The 21,957-nt window shown below is 37.2% G+C and overlaps 2 protein-coding genes across 5 annotated transcripts in view; one reads left to right on the top strand and one right to left on the bottom strand.

Annotated features, from left to right (window-relative positions):
• BTD (biotinidase) overlaps window positions 1-774 on the bottom strand; it is a 10,509-nt gene extending 9,735 nt beyond the window's left edge. The window contains exon 1 of one of the 4 annotated variants that reach the window (XM_033511894.1): window positions 613-774. The gene's annotated coding sequence lies outside the window, so the exon portion shown is untranslated. Of the gene's footprint in view, window positions 1-26; window positions 130-612 lie in introns of those variants that run through there. The other 3 variants (XM_015617647.2, XM_015617645.3, XM_015617642.3) reach the window with 3 other exon arrangements.
• On the top strand, window positions 203-21,716 carry HACL1 (2-hydroxyacyl-CoA lyase 1). The gene is made up of 17 exons (XM_015617641.1): window positions 203-309; window positions 1,284-1,388; window positions 5,032-5,072; window positions 5,616-5,696; window positions 8,407-8,479; window positions 8,999-9,076; window positions 10,129-10,223; window positions 10,624-10,736; window positions 12,390-12,525; window positions 13,658-13,763; window positions 15,134-15,217; window positions 15,509-15,610; window positions 16,676-16,830; window positions 17,974-18,132; window positions 18,420-18,527; window positions 19,162-19,348; window positions 19,758-21,716. Exons 1-17 carry the CDS (start codon window positions 253-255, stop codon window positions 19,788-19,790), a joined length of 1,713 nt encoding a protein of 570 aa, XP_015473127.1. The 5' UTR covers window positions 203-252; the 3' UTR covers window positions 19,791-21,716.
• Window positions 21,717-21,957: the final 241 nt, after the last annotated feature.

Raw genomic sequence — 21,957 nt, 5'->3', positions numbered from 1 at the left:
GCCCGTCCCGCTCCCGCCCCGCGCACCGCGACCCTCACGCTGCAGGGCCTGCACCTCGCGGCCTCTGATTGGCTGCCCGTTCTGGCCAATGGGAAGCTGTTCCGGTCCGCGCCCCTCGCCGCCCGCCAGCAGGGTGAGAGGTGGGTCTCTCGGACCCGCCCCCTCCGCTGTCTGATTGGCCAAACGGCCTGTCAGTCACTGCGTGCGCCCTGCGCCCGGGCCGGCCCGTTCGAGGCGGGCGGCGGCGCCGACATGGAGGGCGAGTCGGTCAGCGGGGCGCAGCTCATTGCCCAGGCCCTCAGGGCGCAAGTAAGAGCGCGGGAGAGCCGCCGGCCGGGATAGTCTGCAGCGAGTGAATGTGCGCGGCCGGACTCAGCCCGACCGGCGCTGCCGCTCTCCCGGGGGCGGACGGAAAGGGCTCGCCGCACCGCTTTGTGGGAGGGAATGAGAGGAATGGAGGGAGGTTCCACCGCACAGCCCCGGGAGCGGCCTGGCCCCGGTGCCGCCGGGAGCTGCTGACCCCAGGGCGGCTGACATTGATTCCCTTCTGGAGAGAGCCTGCTCCCTCCTCCAGCCTGCCCCATTCCCGAGCTCAGCCGATCCCCCCGTTACCTCCAGGCAATGCCGAACAATGTCTGCGGCTCTCCCCGTGACATGTGCCTCCCGCGCCTCCTTCACAGTGACCAACACTCCGTGTTGTCCCTCAACTCGAGATGCTGCAGGCCTGGCACGGGTCTTGGGAGAAGACTTTGCGTGTGGCCTGTGAAACATAGTAAAGTAGTTCAGTTGTAATCCAGATAAGCGTAGTCTTCTTTATCTCTGTGTTTCTGTGGGCACGATACTTTCCCAACCATTTTTGGGGGGCTTTTTGTCATTGATTTTCTGTGAAAGTGTGAAAACACAAGGTACCGTGAGGCATTTTCAGAGTAGAGGAAGCTGACATACTGAGAATCAGGAAAGTGATGTAGCAGACATGGCCCAGGTTAAGAATTGCTCAGGAGAAAGCGCTAAATGCACATTGACTGAGGCACTGAGCCATTGTCCCACTGCTTATAGACTCAAAATCCAGGGATTTCACAACCACAGAGGGCTGAGCAGCAAATACCAGCTGATGCCAGCTCTGTTTCCACAGTGACCTGTGAGCTTCTCCGTGACTATATATGTTACACCTTAGTTTTAGACTGCCTGTGTAGTTAGTTAGCATGTCTGTGTTTGGCATGTGCTTATAAAAGCTGCCTTTTGGGAGAAAACAGTCTGACTTTTCCCAACATTTTTCTTTACAGAATATTGAATACATGTTTGGCATTGTTGGTATTCCAGTCACTGAAATCGCAGTTGCAGCCCAGGCGGTTGGAATAAAATATGTGGGAATGAGAAATGAACAAGCTGTAAGTATACATCTGTAGTGAGACCAACCCTCTCCTTAACTGTTTTACAGTGGAAGAAAGCACAATTTAAGTTTTCCTGAAAGAATGTGGTCTCTGATTTTTCCTTTAAAGAACTTATACAGGAGCAGCCACTGCTATTTTGGAATCATGGAGAACATTGGTGGATTGAGTTGAGTGTTTCTTTGCTCCCTTTTTTCCCCACTTCCCTTTTGAAGTGGTCCCTCCTTTTCTGTTAAGGGAATTGCATCTTCTTTCATTTAAAATGCCATTCTCCAATAAGGGAGCAAGGATAGGGGAAAAAAAAGTATTTAAAGACAGCATGTGATAGAGAAGAAACAAATTATCAAAGTTATCTCCTTCAAGTGATATATTGTCAGATACCTACCAGGTTTTGAGATGCTCTTCCAGGGCTTTTTGTTTTTCTGTAGCCTTCTACACACTTTCCAGTATTATCATTCTCACTCTAGTTGATGTTTTAGTTATTTTTAGGACTCTATTACCTACTTCTTTACTTTTTTTTCCCCTGTCTATGTGGTGTTCTTAAGTGCCCAAAGAGGAAAGTTTTCCCGTTGATTGATGAACTTGCTCTGACAATTTAAGTAATTATAGATATTTTTTTTTCCTTAACTATGTTTTAAAAGCTTACAGAACAGCCAACTATAGAAAATAATAATGCTTACAAGTGCTCAAAAATCAACCATGAACTTAGGCTCTCTTATTTATGTCTATTTCAACTTTATTGTTTAGGTGTCAGAAATTAAGAGCCAAGCTCCTCAGCATTTGGGTGTTATGCTGCTGGTTCTGCATTTGCTTGGTTTCCCACAGTAGTAACTCTTTAATCTCAGTAGTTTCTTGGGTGGTCTGAGATTGAAGATAATAACCTCGGATTTATATGTCATTTTCAAGGGTTGCTGCACAAGATGGGGAGCTGGCTGATAGCTGCTGAACTGGTGGGAGAGGGACCAGCAGCTTTCCCTACCTGATCTATAGCAGTTGTCAGTTTTCCTTAATTTATGCTGCTAATAACCTTTTGGATTGTCCCAGTCCTCAACAAAGTACTGTTACAGTAGTTCCCCTAAATCAGGTGGTTGTGAGCTGCATGCTTGTGCTGTCTGATCCTTAAACTCTTATATTGGAATGTGAGAATTTAGAGGAATGCATGTCTCTATGGAAAATCTGTAACATTAGAGAGAGTCAAATATATGCAAACATGTTTAAAAGGTGTATTTGAGTCTTTGAAGAACTGGGAATTCGGCACAATCTTTATGTTCCAGTAGGCCATTTAGCAAATATTCTAGTTTTTGCTGTGATTACTAACATTATTAAAATTAATTTCCTCATGTGTGTCTGTAATTATCAGAGAAAACTGCTTTGCACTGCCAAATGAGATGCTGTTCTATTTATTACTCTTTACTAGATGAGGGAGACAAAAAACATTCTGCTGATAAATGATGAGTTGCTTTTGATTAATGGAATAAAAATAGCACAAAGAGTGGTTTTAATGTCAAAATATCAGGATTTCTCTCCTTTGGGGAGTCAAAAAGGATGAATGAAGCTGCATCTTGTAGTGAGTTTTTGTTCTTTATCCTCAGTGAATAACAGAGTAATTTCTTGGCAAAGGAAAAGTTATATATAGTATATTCAAGATATACTCAATATATGCATGTCATAGTTTTAAATGTCTCAGTTGTGTGGTCTGGCTGTGGGGGTATGTGTACAGCTGCCTCCTTTATTGGTGAAAGCAGCTGTATATGATACATGGAAAATTGAGGGATTTTACTCCAGGGATTGAGTTTCTACCTCATTTCTAGGCCAGATGTAGCAAAAGGATTTCCCTGTAAAAGTGGTAAAATTTTGATTAGTAGTGTTCATAGGAAATAGGGCCCATAAACAAGTTAAAACACAATAAAATCTCATGATGATGCAATAATCAAGCAATGTAGTTTTTGGTTGGCATCCTTATGTTATTCTGCCCAGGATGGTGGAGTCACCATCCCTGGAGGTGTTAAAAATGTCTGGACATGTCACTGAGTGCCATGCTGTTAAAAAATGACTGGACATGTCACTGAGCGCCATGGTCCAGTTGACAAGATGGTGATTGGTTAAAGGTTGGACTTTGTGAATATGGAAGTCTTTTCCAACCTTAATGATTCTGTGAAAAGCTTATAAAACTGCAGACTATTATATTCTAACGTCTATTCTGTTGCACAATAGAAACACCTAATAAAAGCATGAAGCTAGAAGTAGCACTACCAATACCCATAAGCCAGTCTCCTGTGGCCTGTAACATGGCATAAGTTTGCCAGAAGCAATTCACCTGCATCCATATGCCCTTTGAACAGTGAAAACTGTGTTGCAACTTCACAGGGGCGTGCATTTTGTGTATCTGTCCTTGGGTAATTAGAGATTGCTGCAATTGTTTAGAAGACTGATTGCCCAGATCAGTTCTAAACTTCAAAACCCCCTTTCCTATATGGTTATTTGTTAACAACACACATTGTTTATGTTAGTTCTTAATCTTTAATAATAATTATCACTACATATTCAAAGCAATATCTTGATATTTGTATTCCTAGTTAGTTGTGAGCATACAATATACTGGAGTTAGTGCAGCTGTCAAGGGAATCAGGCTTGAGAACTCTTTAATAATGGCAGCTGGAAGCAAAGTGGGCATCTTATCACCAGAGTACTCAAGTATAACTAAAATCAAATCTCTAAAAATGAAAGAGGCAGGTTCTAAAAGAAAGAGGCTTACTTTAAAAAATTACAAAATATCGCGAAATTAGTTGTTTGGTTTTTTTTTTTCCATTATGTATTAGAACTTGCTGATTTCAAGACAGGAGTATGAAAACATGAGAGAGTGGGCAATGTCACATGTTAATTCTTGAGTTCTGTTATCATCTGTAAACTTCTTGATCACATACTGTCTTTTTACCAGGTGAAATTTACATCCAAATGCTTAATATCACTACAGGGTTAGCTTAAAAACATACTCTGCAATGACACTGCTGATGAGCTATGCCAACACATGTTGTAGATGTTACTTTTGTGATTTTTATTCAAAACACAACTTTTCTTTAAATGTGTGGTACCGGAGTGAGAAGTATTTCAGCAGCTCAGCTTGTAAAAGACAATCCCACATAATCTAATTATTCTCTCCAATGTGAAATTTCAACATTTTGCTTGGTTTCTGAATATACAGAATATATTTCAGTATTTCTGAAATACAATTCAGAATGGCTGTATTTTTGCTTGTTGTCTTTCTCTTGCAAGCCCCTCTTCCATGTTCATCCAGAAGGCAGTGGAAAGCAGAAGTTTCATGTTTTGTTCTGGTTTCAGTTGGGTTTTTTAATCTGGTTGATTTCAAATCCCAAATAATCCTAATGTAATATCCTGTAACAACAGGAGCCTGAAATGTGGAGAGAAGTAGAGAAGAGTCTGGAGACTTCGCATTAGTCCTCATGGACACATCTTATAATGGAAATGACAAAATGGAACTTTTACTTATATTTAAGCTCTTATAGTCAGGAAAGAATCTGTACCTGCTTATTTTCAGTATTTTTGTTGAAAGTTATGTACAAAATATCATTAAATGTATACATAATAATAACAACAGTATCACTAAACGCAATATTTTCAACAGGCCTGTTATGCTGCATCTGCTGTTGGATATTTGACTGGCAGGTATGTAAAGAGTTTGCGAAGCTATTAAGAAATGCTTACTAGTTATGAATTGCCATTTTTTATCTCAGCACCTGGAATAACAAGTGTCTGTGCCTGAATTAAATTTCAGTAAAATTTATGTTGAATCAGATGCACTTCCAGCGTGAGTTTTCCTCATTGGTAGCTGCAGATAAAGTGCAGTTGAGAAAACTGCAAACATGATTGCATATAAATGTTGGATGGTGGAGCAAATGAGATACAAGAAGTCAGGAGCTGTGTTAGGATAAGCCTGTGTATATTGCCTGCCTCTGTGTGGGTGACACATAAATTTTCACTTGCCTTTCTAATTGGATAGATAAGGCATCACAGTTTCTGATTTCCATGTCTGCCTTTAGTTATGCATACAAATTCCTAGCTGTTCATGAGTTTTGGTGACATGAGTAAAAATTAAATTGTCTATATTTCAGCACCTAACTAATTTTTGTTGATTATTTATTTGGTGTTCTCTGTGCTAATTTTCCTTTTCTCTCTTCCTCTTTTTTTGTTTTTGTATTTTCTGTGTAGACCAGGAGTATGTCTTGTAGTGTCCGGTCCAGGTGTTTTACACACCCTTGGTGGGATGGCAAATGCAACCATTAACTGCTGGTAATTTAACTGCATTTTCCCTTTAAAATTCTAATAATTGTGTGTTGTTACTTCTTTTAGATGTTGAGCTCCATGGTATTTAGTATTTTAATATTTTTTCCCCTTTCATGTGGATAACCAGAAAGGAATTCTTCCTTTATCAACATTAAAATTAATTTAGTTACATTTTTTGTATTCTCATGGATAAAATTCTTGGTTTTGTCCTATCCCATTGTGCATATTTAGAAAAATCTATCTGTACAGCTGGTTGAATGGATGTATTTGAAAATGAAGTCAGTATTAGCCTGTAATGCTTTCATGATCATGGAGATCACCCTAAAAGTGTTTCCTAAATTTAAATTCATACTGCCTTTGAATTACTGTATTTCATACGTGAATAAATTAACACTGCATTGTTAAAGTCCCTATTTCATCCCCACACATTTAGAGTAGTAATTAAGTATTGAATTAAATGATATGTAGAGAGAAAGTATTTACTTCTGAAAGCCTTGACTGAGATGTGCCAGCTTTGTCTGGTGTGCTACTGAAAGCTGTTCAGAAAGCTGTACCGAGGTATTTTGGGAAGAAGCTGTAGCAATATCGAGCAGATGTGTGCACAGAACAGAATGGGATCCAGAGCAGTGTGATCAGGAACACTGAATTAGTAGTCACTGATGGATGAGGGAAGTTTGGTAATGGGAATGTTAACAAATCAAGTCTGACTTTTGAAAAAGGCCCTCTAGTGTTCAAATTCTTTTTTTAAAAAATGAGTTGCTGAATAAAGTTTTGCTGTTACTACTTGACTTTCAACTAAAAAAGGAAGATTATATTAAAACCTTGCTTTTGAACAGTCAGGAGTTTGGTTTGAAGAAGGAACTATGCATGTAATCTACTTACGGATTTCCAGGAGACATTATTGAGGGTAAAACTGCATTTTTGAGAATAAAACATTGTGATATATTGTGATGAAAATTACCTGCCATGCTGCTGCCTCCTGTCCTGTCTCATTCTGAGCAAGATTTTGTACCTCAGTCTGGCTATGACAATAAACTCAAAAGACAAGTGTGTGATAGTTGGTAAAATTTGGAGTAAACACAAACATGCTGAAGTACTATGCTCTTTCCCTGAAATGCAGGTAATTTTTTTTTTCAGTTTACTCAAGTTTTTCTCCTGCAAATCCATAAAACTTACCATTAGTTTCATTATAGTCAAGTGTTCTTTCTGCCTCACTGATGTTTCTGCCTTGCTTTAGAAGCACTGCTCTTCAAAATGTCTAAAATATTGTGACAGTAGTAAAATGATTTCCTTGAGGGAAAAACTTCTTTCTAGTTAGAATTACTTAAAACTTCAAGGACAGAACTAAATCTTTTCAAGATATAACTATTGGAGTTGGTTTTCTAAATAGTAGACCAGGATTGTAATTGTATTTCATTATTGGGAAGTAGTAGTTGCTTATTCATTAAAATATTTAAATAAATTTGGAGAGGAACATAGGGTTTGTCACTGTCAAACAGTCTTGGATAGCAATAATCATTTTGCTGAGGGGAGAGAATAAGCAGAATAAAATGTGTAGAGCAGTAACCAAGTGCATTTTTCCATAACAATTTTTCATAGAGGTAAGATACAGCCTGAAGTTCTCATTTCACTGTGCCAGGTGATTCAAACTGAGATTTTTGATTTATGGCAGAGAAATGGCCTGGTTATGAAGCTTGGATCTAGATACCCATATCCCCAAGTCTTGTGGGTGATTAAATTTAGGGTTATGCATAGAACACACTGCAAATATTTCTGCACGATACATTGTATAGATAAATGCAGTCAAAGGAGAGAATATCTGAAGAGAAATTGTTTAAGAGAAAAAGCTGAGAAAACTATTGACCCAATATTTCAATATAGTGCAGATAAATAAGGAGATCAATAAAACAACTTTTTTCGGTTGACTCAGCACTTAGCATTTTAAGGAGTTTGACCTACAATTTGAATAAAAGACAGATTTTCATTCACTGTAGGAAAATTACTTATTATATTTTGTGGAAATTACAGTAAAAATGTGCTCCTGTGGAACGTATAACCCTCATTGTAAAGTAATTCTGCCTTCCTCATGTAGCTGTGAACTAATGTAAATTCAGGACTGCTTGCAGGCATGTTAATTTTTTGTTGGTTTGGAGGTTTTTTACTAAAAACAAAATGCGGGCAGTTGTTCTCTCAGCCAGCTAACTTCTGTGTTCCAAAATGTATGCAAAGAAAACATAATCTTTTTGAAAAATTGTATCCTAGCTTGTTTCTTAGTTCTAGTGCTTGTGCATACTACAGTACTCTTTATAAACACACATCTTAATACTTTTTGGACCAGTCAATACTTCTTGACTTCTTATTAGGTGTTGTCATTCCTTCTAACCACTATGTCACCCATATTATCAAACTTGAATGAAAATTGCCTGCAGTGTGATTTGGTTTTAGAACTTCTGTGATGCAAGTCACTTAATATGGCCCAATTGTCCCAAAACTGGTGACCCAAATGCTGCTGGGAAGGCTACTGTCTGACACTCTGATATTTGGAATCCATTTCTGTATTCTGTATCTGTTTTTGTAGAGTTCTATGGATGATATATATATATTTATATATATATATGTGTGTATATATATATACACACACACATATATATACACACATATATATATACACACACTTACGGGGTTTTTTTGTATGTTTTTTAATATACTTTTCTAGGCCTTTGATTGTTATTGGAGGTTCTTCTGACAGAAATCAGGAAACTATGGGAGCTTTCCAAGAATTCCCACAGGTACACACATACAATTTTCTACAGGAAGGTTTCAGTTAAATAATTCTTGTTACTTCATTATTGTAGGAAAAACAATCCCAAACATTACCGTTTCCTAACAGATCTTATAATGCTGTTGATTTGCTCCATCTACTGGTTTAAAATTGACATTGTGTAAATCCAGCAGATTGCCTGGAATGTCTTTGTCCCTACTCATATTGGAATTCATAGTCTGTTTTAGGTTTTAAGCTAGCTAAATAAATAACCTTTGTTTGTTCTGAGATGGACAAAAGCAAAATGTCCTAGAAAATAAACCAGTTTATGGGTGAGGGAAAAAAAAAAGCCAAAATACTTAAGTACTCAGAGGAATGAGTATGGTTTTGACTATTTTCATCAGCTGCTACTGCATTTTTCTATGGGAAGGTTTCCACCTTATTGCTTTTCATCTGACATTTCTTTTATTCTTTTCATGTTGAAATGAGAAGGAAATGAGCAAATCACTTGGCTAAATCAATATAATGGTTATTTGCCTTTATTCAGGTTGAAGCTGGCAGGCTGTACAACAAACTCTCTGTCCGCCCAAGCAGCTTGGAAGTTATTCCTGCTGTTATTGAAAAGGTATGAAAAAATACAAAATTAACAACAGAACATCAGGCAACTGTCTCCTGTTTAATTTTTGAGGGTTTATTTTTGTATAGTTGTTACTCTAAGTAGTTTGCTCTGGCAGATAGGAGGTGATGGTTGGTTGGGTAAATTAACAGTTGGGGAGATTCTGCTTTATGAACTATGCCATGGTATAGGCTAGAAATAGATCCTAGTCCAGTCTGGTGCTTACTGATCCCAGTAAGCAGTACTGGGTGGTGGTTTTTGTTAGCTTCAGAGGGAGCTGGAAAATTTTTATGAAATAAATGCTTTTAGGGAGAGATGCAATAATTAGAAATGTAATGCTTCAGCTGTTTTACCACTGTCATGTGAAGGAGATTTGGAGGGGGCAGTGGGGATGGTTGTGTTTGGGGTTTGAGTTTAGTTTTTGCTTTGGGGTTTTTTTTGAGAGTGAGAGGAAACACATCCTTATCTTAGTGCTTCAGAGAGGATTAGAGAAGTCTCTTGGTACTGCTCTAGCAGCCCTTCAGCCACGTCAGCCTAAATTCTGCATACAGTCACACTGTTTCCAGAAGTGCAAATTCAGCAGAGCATCTACCTGCAATAGAAGAGCTGGGATCAAAAGTAATAGAAAATGGAGGAATTGATTATCTTGGTTTTACTCTGTTTGTGCAACTTTAAGTAGAATTCAGCATGAGTGTTTAATTTTGTATCTCCAAACATAGCAGCTGATAATGCAGTTGTCTCATTGCAAATTAAGCAAATAATTGAGAGTCTAATACTGTACATCAAATTGAGAGTTTAATACTGCATGTCTGCTGAAAGGCTTCAGCTGATATATAAGAGAAAGTATAAATAGCTGTCAGAACTTTATTTTTTTGGTTTAAATCAATTCATGGAAGCTGCCACTATGATCAATCAGAAAAATGTAGCTGTGCACCTTCTCTGCAGAAGAGAACTCTACAGAAGAGTTTTCTTTCTTTTTTGGAATGCAAATATTTTTTTAATGTAAATATTTTTAAAATCCTGTCAAACAATGATTAGAACTGTGGTTGTATGTTTCCTAGGCTGTAAGAACCAGTATGTATGGTCGTCCAGGTTCCTGCTATATTGACATACCCGGGGATTTTGTGAATCTGCAGGTGAATAAGAGCTCTGTCAAGTGCGTAAAGATTACGTTCATTATTTTTCAAATCACTGAATGAAAGAAAATTTATTTATAGGTTAATTTCATATTTTATTTTCCTAAAACAAGAAATTCAAGCCTCTGAATGTAACATTCCATCATAACATGATACAGATTACAGTTTGTAATGAAATGTGCAAAGAAGAATGAGTTAACATGATAATATAATGATGTCACTCTGTAAATCTCTGAAACAACACTACCTACAAGATTAAAGAAACAAGAAGGGAAAACTTCAAAGCCTGTTTTGAAAAAAATATTTCCTGTTCTAATAAATGCTGTAACATGCAATTTTATGCTAAACAATAGGTTTTGTCTTTCAGCATTTCTTGTTTAGAATTTTTTAATGAGCCTCATTTATTTTTCTTGGCTTCAGGTACGTGGAATGCTGTCTGCCACCTCCCATCAGCATGGCTGACCACTCTGCTGTATCCAAAGCAGCCTCTGTCATTGCTCTTTCCAAGCAGCCTTTGCTCATCATTGGCAAAGGTAGAATGCTTTGATGTAGCTTTGAACTGTGCACGTTCAGGACAAAAGCAGTGATTGCTTTTCCCCAGAAGAGTTACCCATCTTCTTTTTATCCAGACAAGCCAACCAACCAACCAACCAGGAGTACAAACACAAAATTCTTTGGAATTTGATGTTAAAATCTGCTCTGGTTTTAGAGTTTATTTTTCTGTTCTATAGTGGCTTATTTTTCATCTAGTTTAAAAAAAAATCAATTGTTAAAATACAAGTTTATGTAGAAAAAAATCAGATAACAGTTGTCTTAAATCCTAGAGCAAATACCAAGGGATCACTTCAGAAATTCTGAACTATTTCAGTTCTATTAAATAAGTTATATTCTCTGTCTGATGCTCTGGCATATATAGCAAGAATCAGAGTAAGCAAAGGTCATTTTTCTGTTGCTTCTTACTGAAAGTGGCAGCCTACCTGTGTGGGTATATACAGCAACATAACAGGTGCTGCTGCTGTTGCTGTTTTATAGACTTTTCGTTGTACTTTGCCTTTTTAATCAATTCCTGGAGATAGAGGGTAATTATTCTCTGTGCTGGTTCACTTCTTTTGTGCCTCCTTGTGGAGTGTTAGCCAGTGCAGTGGTGTTTCTGTTGAAGATAAAGGTCAGCTAGGAACAGAATTAAAATAACCAGCTCATTTAACTCAGGCTGCTTCATGCAGATGTGGGGAATGATCTCTATCTATGTTTAATTAGGGAGTGCAATGGTTGAAATGAGATGGATCTTATGATTGATTAGGTAATGAAATTGAAAACAGAAGGTAGGTCAGAAGAGATTATGGAGATTTTTTTTTCTCACTGGCTGGATACACATGAAGAAGAGGGTGTTCCTTGAAAGTAAAAGGTGGAAAACTCAAAAAAAAAATCAAAAAATCTGTGTTTTGTCAATGTCAGCATCTGAGAATCTACTCAACAAATGTACCTGGTCTTGGTGCTATATATTGTTGTTAGCAGATTTTTTTAAAGATTTACAAGAGTACATTTGTCAGGATTTAAGACTCACAGATTCAAGCCATTGCACAAGGACCAGTCAATTATTCCAAGTTCCCTGGGCAAGCTTAGTTCAGCAGCCATGTACTGCTGCAGTGTCACAGGAAATGTGAGCACAAACACATACCTTTGCAAGGACTTGTTCATGTGTCTCTCTTTTCACTAAAGGCTTATAGTCGAGTTTTTGGGCAGGTTGTTATGGAGCATGTGGTACAGCAGCATGCAGGGGGTAAGCAAGAAGTTACATGACACAATATAAGGGTCATCTCATGTTGCTGCTGCAGAAGTCTCTGTCCCATAATACCAAACTTCACCCACTAAAAAATTGTCATTTTAAATAAACAAGATCTCCTATTTTTCCCTGCCCTACTTCATAAAAATTGATAAAATAGTTCAGCTGAAGTCTTACAAAAAAACCAAGCAAACAAAACTTTTCAGAAAAATATGTGAAATTTTAAGCACAGATATCTGTGGTTTGACATGTTTTGTTTTGAGTTCTTCAGAATGAAAAATAACAGGCAGCATTCATAATAGGAAACAGTACTCTTTCTGCCATAATGTAATCAGCTTAATTGAAGTTCAAGCAAATACAGTTGGTTTCTGTAGTATTAACCAGTCTCATTCATTTCATTCAGGTGCTGCTTATTCACATGCTGAAAACAACATCAGGAAGCTGGTGGACCTTTGTGGACTGCCTTTTTTGCCTACACCAATGGCAAAAGGAGTAGTTCCTGATAACCATCCAAATTGTGTAGCTGCAGCAAGATCAACGTAAATATAAAGCAAGGCTTCTAGTCCTATCAACTGAGAAACAGCTGGGGATTTTGGTGTTCTACAAGATGCCAGGGAAGAGAAAATTCATACCACAAAAATTTTTTCAACCGTGTTTTGCACCTCACTGTAGAGCACTGAAGATCTTGCTGGGAAGGGGAACATCAGATTTAAGTGGATTACTTTAGAATGCTGACCAGGAAGACACTTTGAGATACATTATATTCTATAGCTATGAAACCTATGGCAAGTAGATGTATCAATGTTGCTAGTGTGTGTTTTGTAACATAAAACAGAGCTGGCAAACAGTTTATGTTAAACATTTAACTTTGTGCACTAGACAAATGACTTCTTTTTGCTTTAGCACCATAAACAGAAGCTTGAACAGCCCATGTTGCAGTTGAAATTCTGCCAGCTGTTGTCTCTGTGGTGTTTGCAGTACCCTACCTCTAAATTGCACTTTATTTACAAAGAAAAATAAGGTATTTCAAACTATACTGAAAGACTATGTTTAAAGTAGTTTTTATATGGGGTTTTTTTTGGCTCTTGGCAAAATTCGTGTGAACAGACTCTAAGAACCCCTAATATGTATGAATATGCACAGAGTCGGTTTGCAAATGGACCATTTTTATACCCTGAAAGTAAAATGCTGTCCATTGCTGAGCATCTTAGCTTTATCACTGTTAAGCACACTGCCAGGAAGAATGGAGAATAAAAGAATATACCAAATATTGTCTGCCTATCTGAAAAATAAATTGATGAGAGACTAAACTGAGAAGCCCGTACAATCTTAATTTTGGCACCCGCTGTTGCCAGTGTCACAATAGTGAGTCTTCTGCCTTAACCTCAGCATTATTCTAGCATCTTGTTGGTCTCCTAATGTAGTGATTCCTCTCCTACATACTGTGTAGTAGGAAAATAGTAATTAATTTTCTTCTTAAGTTCCTTAGCTCAAGAATGGCTTGGTAATTGGCTGTATAAAAGGATGCAGGGGCTAAGTAAGCAGCTTAGAGGAAGGAAGAGTTATATGTGTATTATGGGGTTTGCTGTGGTGGTTAGGATTGCTTCTAATTTTATAAAGTCTGTTTGATGTGATTCTTTCTTATCTGGGTCTGTCATTTCCCTTTATTAGGGCATTACAGCATGCTGATGTAATCATCTTGCTTGGTGCAAGGTTGAATTGGATTTTGCATTTTGGTCTTCCACCAAGGTATCGACAGGATGTAAAGGTTATTCAGGTAAGCAGGAAAAATATTATAATTTAATGGAAGTCTTCTGTGTTCTACCATTGCCCAGAGCAATTATTGTAAATTATTTTGGTAATGTATGTCATGTGGCAAGTGATGCCATATGGACAGTGCAGTATAGTGCATATAGTTATGGTCTCCAGAAATACTTACGATATCTTTAATTATTGTTTTTACTTCCTAATTTTTTTCTAAGAATGCTTACAGTATTGTTCCTAGTGTCAAGAGCTTGGTGCTGCTATGTAATGAGGAGGGCAGACACTTCCATGCAGTTGACTAATAGAGGTTTAGGCTCACAATACTGTTGTTGATCTTTGAAGCATTGGAATTTCTATGATTGAAAGAAAACTCTGAAATTGTTGATTCTTTCATACTGCTCTCTTGGCTGAATTTTTCTGACAAATAACTGCTTTCAGATCCTGTCATAATGTAAGAGCTCAGTCACTTGGAAATGAAATAAGAGGAGGAAAGGCTGTTTAACTAATTAATGCATTTGATAATCTTCCAGCTCTTAGAAAGAGAAGTCTTTAAATTGTGTCATTAAAATCTCCTTCCCAAGAGTCTGTGATCAAATAGTAGTAGTTGATCCAGCATGTCAGCTGTTCTGCTTACTGACCTAGAACACAGTCTAAAGTTCCAAACTTTGCAATAACATTATTTTTTAAGCTAAATTTTTTAAGATACATGTTATTTCTGCAATTATTATTTTTATAAATAATACATATTTTATGTTTCTTCTTCCTAAAAAATCTAAAGAAAATATTTTTTCATCTTTTTTTTCCACTATCAGAGATTAGCATTAAAATACTAAGTCAGTGTGTGATAGTCTGTGTGACCTGGTCAAAAATAAAAATTTATGTAACCTTAGGGGGTTCATGCATCACTGATACATTTGCTTCAGTAGTTGCCACTTACTTTTAAGTTTCTTCATGCTAACTAAGTTCTTACTGTCAAGTAGCATGTACACAGTTTTCTCAGTGAAAAAATTGCTGCTTTGTATAGACTTTAAGACTTGAGCCTAGATTTTTAGCTGTCATACAGTGTTGTAATAAGGTTCTACAGTGCCTGCAGGAGCTTGAGAGAAGCAAGCAATCAAGGATATATAAGACTTTTTAAGTCTTTTTAAGGATACCTATGACTTTTTATTAAAATAGGTGTGTACCATAGGGTTTTACTTTGTATAAAGGATTTCCTGATGTCATGTCAAGGAAAAGCAAAGGAAGTTACCTGTACAGCCAAAACAAGCTATGAAGACAATGTTAGACATCTATGTATGTTAGGCCATATTCCTCACTTGAACTGACAGAAAAAGTTTTCCTTAATATCCTTGAGTTAATGGTTTCCTTTCTTGTGAAATACAGATTGATATTTGTGCAGAAGAGCTGGGAAACAATGTAAGGCCAACTGCAACTTTATTAGGTGACCTAAATGCTGTGACTGAGCAGGTAACGTAATGTCCCGTGTCCTCTGGCTTTGACCTCAATTTCCTCTTGATTCATGTGAAGTTGCCAGTTAAAAAGAAAAGAAAAAAAAGAACCACAACAGTTCAAGGAAAACCATTTTTCAGGCAGTATATTCATGTTGTATATCCCATCTCAAATTGCATATTTATAAAAATTCTGATTAGTGTTTCTATGACTGTGCTGGGGTCATTCTTGATAATGTTATTATTGATGTTTTTGTGGTATTTTAAACATATTGAAAGACCCCTCTACAACATTTCAATATTATTCCAGCTCTTAGAAGAATTCAACAAAAGATCATGGAAATACCCTTCTAATTCAGAGTGGTGGCAGAAGCTAAGAGAGAAAATAAAGAACAACGTGGAAAGATCAAAGGTAGTGTGACATTAAAGAAATTAAAAGGTTTTTTGCTATAACAGGCACTGATGCATTGTCAGTTTTGTAACTGGTCTATATCCAACCTCCTCAATTATTTCTCATTTAAGACACCCAGACTTTGAAGATTTGTACCATTCTGCTACAGGCTTACTCTTTTGCTTAGGAACTGTAAGCATTATAGGTTAAGTATGCTGTGATTTTGTGTAAATTCAAACTGTATAGAAATCATTACACTTTGGGATTGGATTCTTAAAGTCATTAGTAGAAGACCACAGCCAGAGCTGCTGTATTATGGGCAGTGACTTGTAAGCAACAGACAGATTATCCAAGTATTCCAAGTGGAAGCTGGTTTAGGTGAAGATGCATTTTTAACTTTCTTCTAATTGTAATCATTGTTGGCAGTGCTGGTCTAGGTTTAATCTATGTTAAAAGCAAGTAGCTGTTAAGACCAAGAGACAACAGATGCTTGGTATAGACCTATATATACATATCAACAGATATGTATCTATAAAGTATATATATATATAATGTGTATGTTATATATATATATATATGATAGATAGATAGATACATAGATACATAGATAGATATACATAGATAGATATACATAGATAGATATACATAGATGTTAGGTATATACCTAACTTTATGTAACTCATTTTTCTGCAACTTGAGATGCATGTTCCTGAGACTGGGATTTAAATTCATTCTAGCAGATTGCTCTTTTGAATTACCTCCCAGCACACAGATGACAGCTCAGATAGGGTTGTCAATAGTCCTACCCGGGTGCAGCAAAATTTCATGTGCCTCTTGGGTTAAACTGAGTTTTAATAGCTTCTGCTAATGATAGGCCATTGAAGGGTTGCTGAGCTTGTTGAGCCTCTGATAAATATGTTGTGTCACCAGAACAGATACAGGAGTGACCTTGATGTGTGTGCAAAAGCAAATGCTCCAGCTTTACCTAGCAGAGTGTATTTTTATTTCCATCATTATTATTTATGTGTCTCTGTTTTTCACCTTAAATTCTATTCAGGGGACTTACTAATATCTTTTCTTTTTAAGGGATTAGCATTACAGAAATCTCTGCCTATGAATTATTATACAGTCTTTCATCACATCAGAGAACTGATACCCAAGGACTGCATTTTAGTAAGCGAGGGAGCAAACACCATGGACATTGGACGAACTATGCTTCCAAATTTCTATCCCCGTCAAAGGTGTGATATCTTTTGTTCTGACTCAGCAGGCTACATTTCTGCATAAATGTTTTCATTTAGCTAAGAAGTATAATGGTCTGGAAAACAGAAGTATAATATGTTGAGAGAGGGATTAAGGAAAGTTTTCCACTCACATACTGATGTCCTGTCATAGATTTTAACAATCCTCTGTGTGCTCTGCAGCAGAATGATGATAGTTGCTCGCTCTCTTGTGGAAAGTGAGTGATGAGCATTGTGTTCAATTCCCTGACCTAGATGCTTGTTTCTGTGTTCAGAGTCTGTGGTAAATATCGATGAAAAATAAAAACACTCATTGAGATTCTCATGTTGAAAAGAATTCATGAAGAGTTTTTCTCTGGAACACTTCAAAATGGGGAAAACTTGAAAATTGGATTGTATATTGGGCATGCTTTCATGTAAACCTGCATGCCTAAGATGTGGGTACTCCAAATACTGCTTTGTGAACAAAACAACCAAGAAAACCCATGTACTTCAAGTGGAGTTCGGGAAAGAGTGTGCATTTTCCCCTCTTATTTAAAATAAGGACACAGTCATGTTACTGGTTGTCTCTTCAGACTGCACTGCACATATCTGAAAGCAAATTTGAGCATTTAACCCTAGAATAATCTAGTGCTTTATGTACTTTTGTATCCATTATGTGCTTCTGATTGAAATGATCTAACTAAATTATAGCTTTCAATTTGATTTCAAATGGTTGAACAGAAGACTAAAATTTGAACAGCAGTATTTAATCAATGGCTTTCAGACTAATAGTTATATTTTCAAGGAATTAAATATAGAAATATTTCATGTTGTCTGTCTCTACAGTAATTGAATGTTTTTGAAATACTGTTACTATGCAAGCTAAAAGCATATGAGAATAATTTTTTACTGTAGCACTAGTGTACAAGAGTTCCTCATTTTAATTTGAGTTCCAGTATGTTTATATCACTTAAAACATTTGCTGTTTTATCAAATGTTTGGCTGAATATATTGATCACTACATGTGGTATCTATACCAATTGTTTATAAAACAGTGTTTGAATATTATATGGCAAAGATGTTAAAAGTAAAAGGCACCATGGGTTAATTGAAGAGATTGAATAGAAATAAAGGCATAGTAATTCTGTATTCTCCCTTTAGGCTTGATGCAGGTACTTTTGGAACCATGGGAGTGGGGCTGGGTTTTGCCATAGCAGCTGCAATGGTAGCCAGGGACCACACACCTGGAAGGCGAGTTGTCTGCATAGAAGGGGATAGTGCTTTCGGATTTTCTGGAATGGAGGTGGAGACTATCTGCAGGTAACTGGTTTTCTTGGCTCAAGAAGATGCTCTTCAGGGTCACTTTAACTTAAAGAAGACTTTAGCTGCTAGTAGGTGGGGTAAAACATAAAACACATAAAAACAAACCAAAATACATACGTGCTCATTTTTTATGTTGTGATGTGTAGTGCTTTACCAGCTATGATTAAATCATATTTCAGGTGGAAGTGGTTTTGGTTTTTTCCTTATAAGGAAAATTACACTCTTAACATCTTACAGAAGGGGGCAAGTATTTCAGAATTCTTCCAAATGTGTCTTTTTTTTAGATACAACTTGCCAATCCTGATTATTGTAGTAAACAACAATGGGATTTACACTGGTTTGGATGCAAATTCCTGGGAGGAGATGTTAAAGTTTGGTGACCCTGCTACATGGTAAGCATCTTCAAAGTATGTCCTGTCAACCATGGAGGAAGTGACCAAATTATCTTAATTTTTAATGTTTTATGATCTCTATTAAAATTAATTCTATAAAACCAATTTAGTCCTGGGCTGAGTTCATGTAAGTAAGAACCAGTTACCTAAAGCAAACAGCCAACCTAATTCCAGCCTACTGTTTGCACAACAGTGCAGCAGAGAGATGATTCTCTGTCACAGTTTTCTCAGGTTCCTGCTGCAGTTCAGCCAACGCAGTACAAAGTTCATAGTGGACTAACTTTCAAAATCCTGATACTCTCCAAAATTGCCTGAGACTTGAGTTCTGAGTTTACACAGGACATCTGCTTCTGATCTGAGATCTCTGTATGAAGAGAACTAGGCAAAAGCTTTGCTGAGGAATGTCTCCACAAGATAAATATGAGTGTGGTACCCTATAAGCACATCTTACAGGAGCTATAGTTCTTTCTATAGTTTTACAGGTGATACAGGAACCATAGTTCTTTCAGCCCAGAAGAATTCATCAGGCCAGCACAAAAATCATCTTGCGCTTTAAAGTTGGTGCTGAAGTAATTAAATTAGTCAGCTTGGCAATTTTCCTGTGCCATTAATCATGTTTTCCATTCTGTTACAGTGTACCTCCTGTTTCTCTCCTGCCAAATGCACACTATGAGAAAATTATGTCTGCCTTTGGAGGTAAAGGATACTTTGTTAAAACACCAGAAGAATTGCAGAATGCTCTGAGAGCGAGTGTGACTGACAAGCAGACACCATCTCTTATAAATGTAATGATTGATCCACAGTCTGAGAGAAAGAAACAGGTATGTATGTGTTTTCCTTTGCTTTTCTGCAAGCTTCATGGTGGTGAGCTTCTGGAAACCTTAGGGACTATCACTTAAACCTCAGAGGAGGCAGACATGGTTGCAAGGCAGAAAGATAGTTCTTAGATTTGGGAGATGGAGAAAATAGGTTCTTTTACACCGTGCCAACTGCTTTCCTTGCTATCTGCTTGTTTGGGGTTTTCCCCCACTGGCTGTTATTAACATATAGTGTCCTTAGTGATTGTTTGCAGAATTTAAGGTTATTCCTTTTCATTCTAGACCAAAGATGAAACATTTCTGAGCAGTCTTTATATCCTGTGGATTGCCTCTGGTAGTTAACTGTTCCTCTTACTGTTTGCCCATTCTGATGTGGTTTTTATTCTGTGTTGGCTTGTTTTTTTACTTGCAGGAATTTCCCTGGCTGACTCGTTCTAACCTGTAGTAGAAGAGGAAGATGATGATGGTGCAAGGCAGCACGTTAAACAAAACTGAATTGTTTTCTGGAAGTGGAAGTGATACAACTGTATTTTGCATAGACTTTGGAACAAAGTGGAATTTTAGAACTGCTGTTAAAGGAATCTTTAAATGCTGAAATTAGGTAATTGTAAAATGAGAAAGACACATACGAACGTATACCAGGCCTTCAAGCAGATTATACACAAACACTGATGATAAAATTATATGCTTTTGCTTTTACTCAGAGTAATACCCATTATTTGTAAATTTAAATCCTGAACATTCTGGATGAGCAGAATAAGCTGAGGGTTTTATGCTGTCTGAAACATAGAAGTGTTTGACAGTCTGCAATTATAGTAGCTTGATTTTTAACCAAACACACCAGCATTCTACTTGTTAAAAACTTTGTCCTCTAAGGACCAAAGCAAAGTTTGTCCTTTTCGAATTATTTGTGTTGTGAATAATTCCCGATTGGCCTCATTATGCATCAAAGCCTGTTGCATTGGTACCAGCTTCCTAATTTTACAGATTGATTTTTCAGCCTCTTCTGATTGTAGAAGTAGTGTATTAAAAATGCAGACTTACCCAAGGGCTAAGCTTCTGTCTACCAAATTTGATTTTACTAACTGGAACTTATGGTGTTGATAGGAAAAGAAAATCCTGGATTTTTGTTTGAAGCTTAGCTCTTCACAGACACCACCATGTCTGTAGGCTGAAAATGTGGCCATATTTATTAGTGAGATTTCCAGTATAATAGATTGTAAATGTTTATAATCAGAAGCATTTTAAATAAAACATTACCACCGCCATCACCAAAATATCAACAGTGACACCAACAAAAAGACCACAAAAAAACCCAAATGAAAACAAAATTTAAAAAAAATTCCTCAGCTGAGCAACAACAATAAAAACTATTTGATTGGAGCATAATGTTCATTTTGGCTAGCATCACAAAGCAATCACCAGTGTTTGTGCTATGGCTAGCTAATTGTACAACAAAGGTTCTTGGTGTAACTGTATAGTAACCTAGAGTCCCATCTGCATTGTGATGCACAGGTAACATTTAAAGCAGATATTTGGCCTGCCTGGGATTCTGTCTGCTGTGTTTTCATTTGTTGCTGTATCTGACAATCAATCTGACTTAGAGTTCAGACTTTAAAGATGAAGTAGCTCTTTGTCTATGCTTGTGCCATGACCTACAGCAGCTACTATGCAGGGTACTCTAAACAGATTACTTTGTATTTACATCTGTTAAAGGCACAGGTTCTTGGTTGTTACATGCACAAAGGAAATATTCTGTCTCTAATTAGGGTTTTGCTTGGTTTATTTTCTATTATTCCATTGTCAGTAAGTGTCAGTTATCCACTGTAAGGCACTTGATGACCTAAGGAGAGAAAAGACTGGGCTGGCAGGGGATTGTGGCCGGGTCGGGTTTGTTGTCAAAGGTCTGGTTTACTGGGTGTGGCACTTTAGTTTGGGTCTGGCCCAAGGCCATGGGTTACTGTTGGGCAGAGGAGTGTAGGAATGTCTCTTCACACTAGTACAGGGAGATAACATCTGAAAGAAATCATGTCTAAAATAATCTGAAAAGCAAAAGGATAAAATCCTAGAGTGGATACAGCTCACAAAAAAAATTAAGGCTGCTGAGTTGCTGTGTCCTCTAGAGTACTCTGCAAGGAATGTGGAACACCGTTGAATCTTGAATCTTGTTTCATTCTTCTTGTCTCACAAATTAATTTTGGTATGTTTCAGGGATTAAACACAATCTGTTATGATGGTGTAAAATATCTCTAAGAGTTAATGTTGGAACTGACCAGAGGGGAGATAATTTGTATTGGATAAGCAAAAATAGAAATTACTAGTTTATACTTGAAATTAATAAAAAATTATTTTCATGCTATTTCTCCTTTAATGAGAGTGTTTGAATTACGTCAGCATTTTGTGTCAGCTGTTGGAAATTGAGTTACATTTGATTTCCTAAAATGTTGTTGAATAACTACAATAACATGCACAGTTTATTTTAATAAGTCAGGACGTGGAAAATGGAAAGCAAAGAATTTGAAACTGTGGGGAGGCGATAACATAATTGATAACATCAGTTTGGATTTCATTAAACTTTAAAAAAAGCTTAAGAAAGAATTAACACTGCATTT

This window comes from Parus major, chromosome 2 (genome assembly GCF_001522545.3).
Source record: "Parus major isolate Abel chromosome 2, Parus_major1.1, whole genome shotgun sequence".
Classification (NCBI taxonomy): Eukaryota; Metazoa; Chordata; class Aves; order Passeriformes; family Paridae; genus Parus; species Parus major.
The sequence above is the reverse complement of the archived record's forward strand: the minus strand, read 5'-3'. Positions and strand labels throughout refer to the sequence as shown.

Bases quoted from the DNA above. Each gene is read 5' to 3' on its own strand.
- HACL1 (XM_015617641.1), top strand. From the start codon at position 253: ATGGAGGGCGAGTCGGTCAGCGGGGCGCAGCTCATTGCCCAGGCCCTC. The intron at 15,218-15,508 runs GTAACGTAATGT...ATATTATTCCAG, and splicing joins TAAATGCTGTGACTGAGCAG to CTCTTAGAAGAATTCAACAA. The intron at 19,349-19,757 runs GTATGTATGTGT...TTTTACTTGCAG, and splicing joins AGTCTGAGAGAAAGAAACAG to GAATTTCCCTGGCTGACTCG.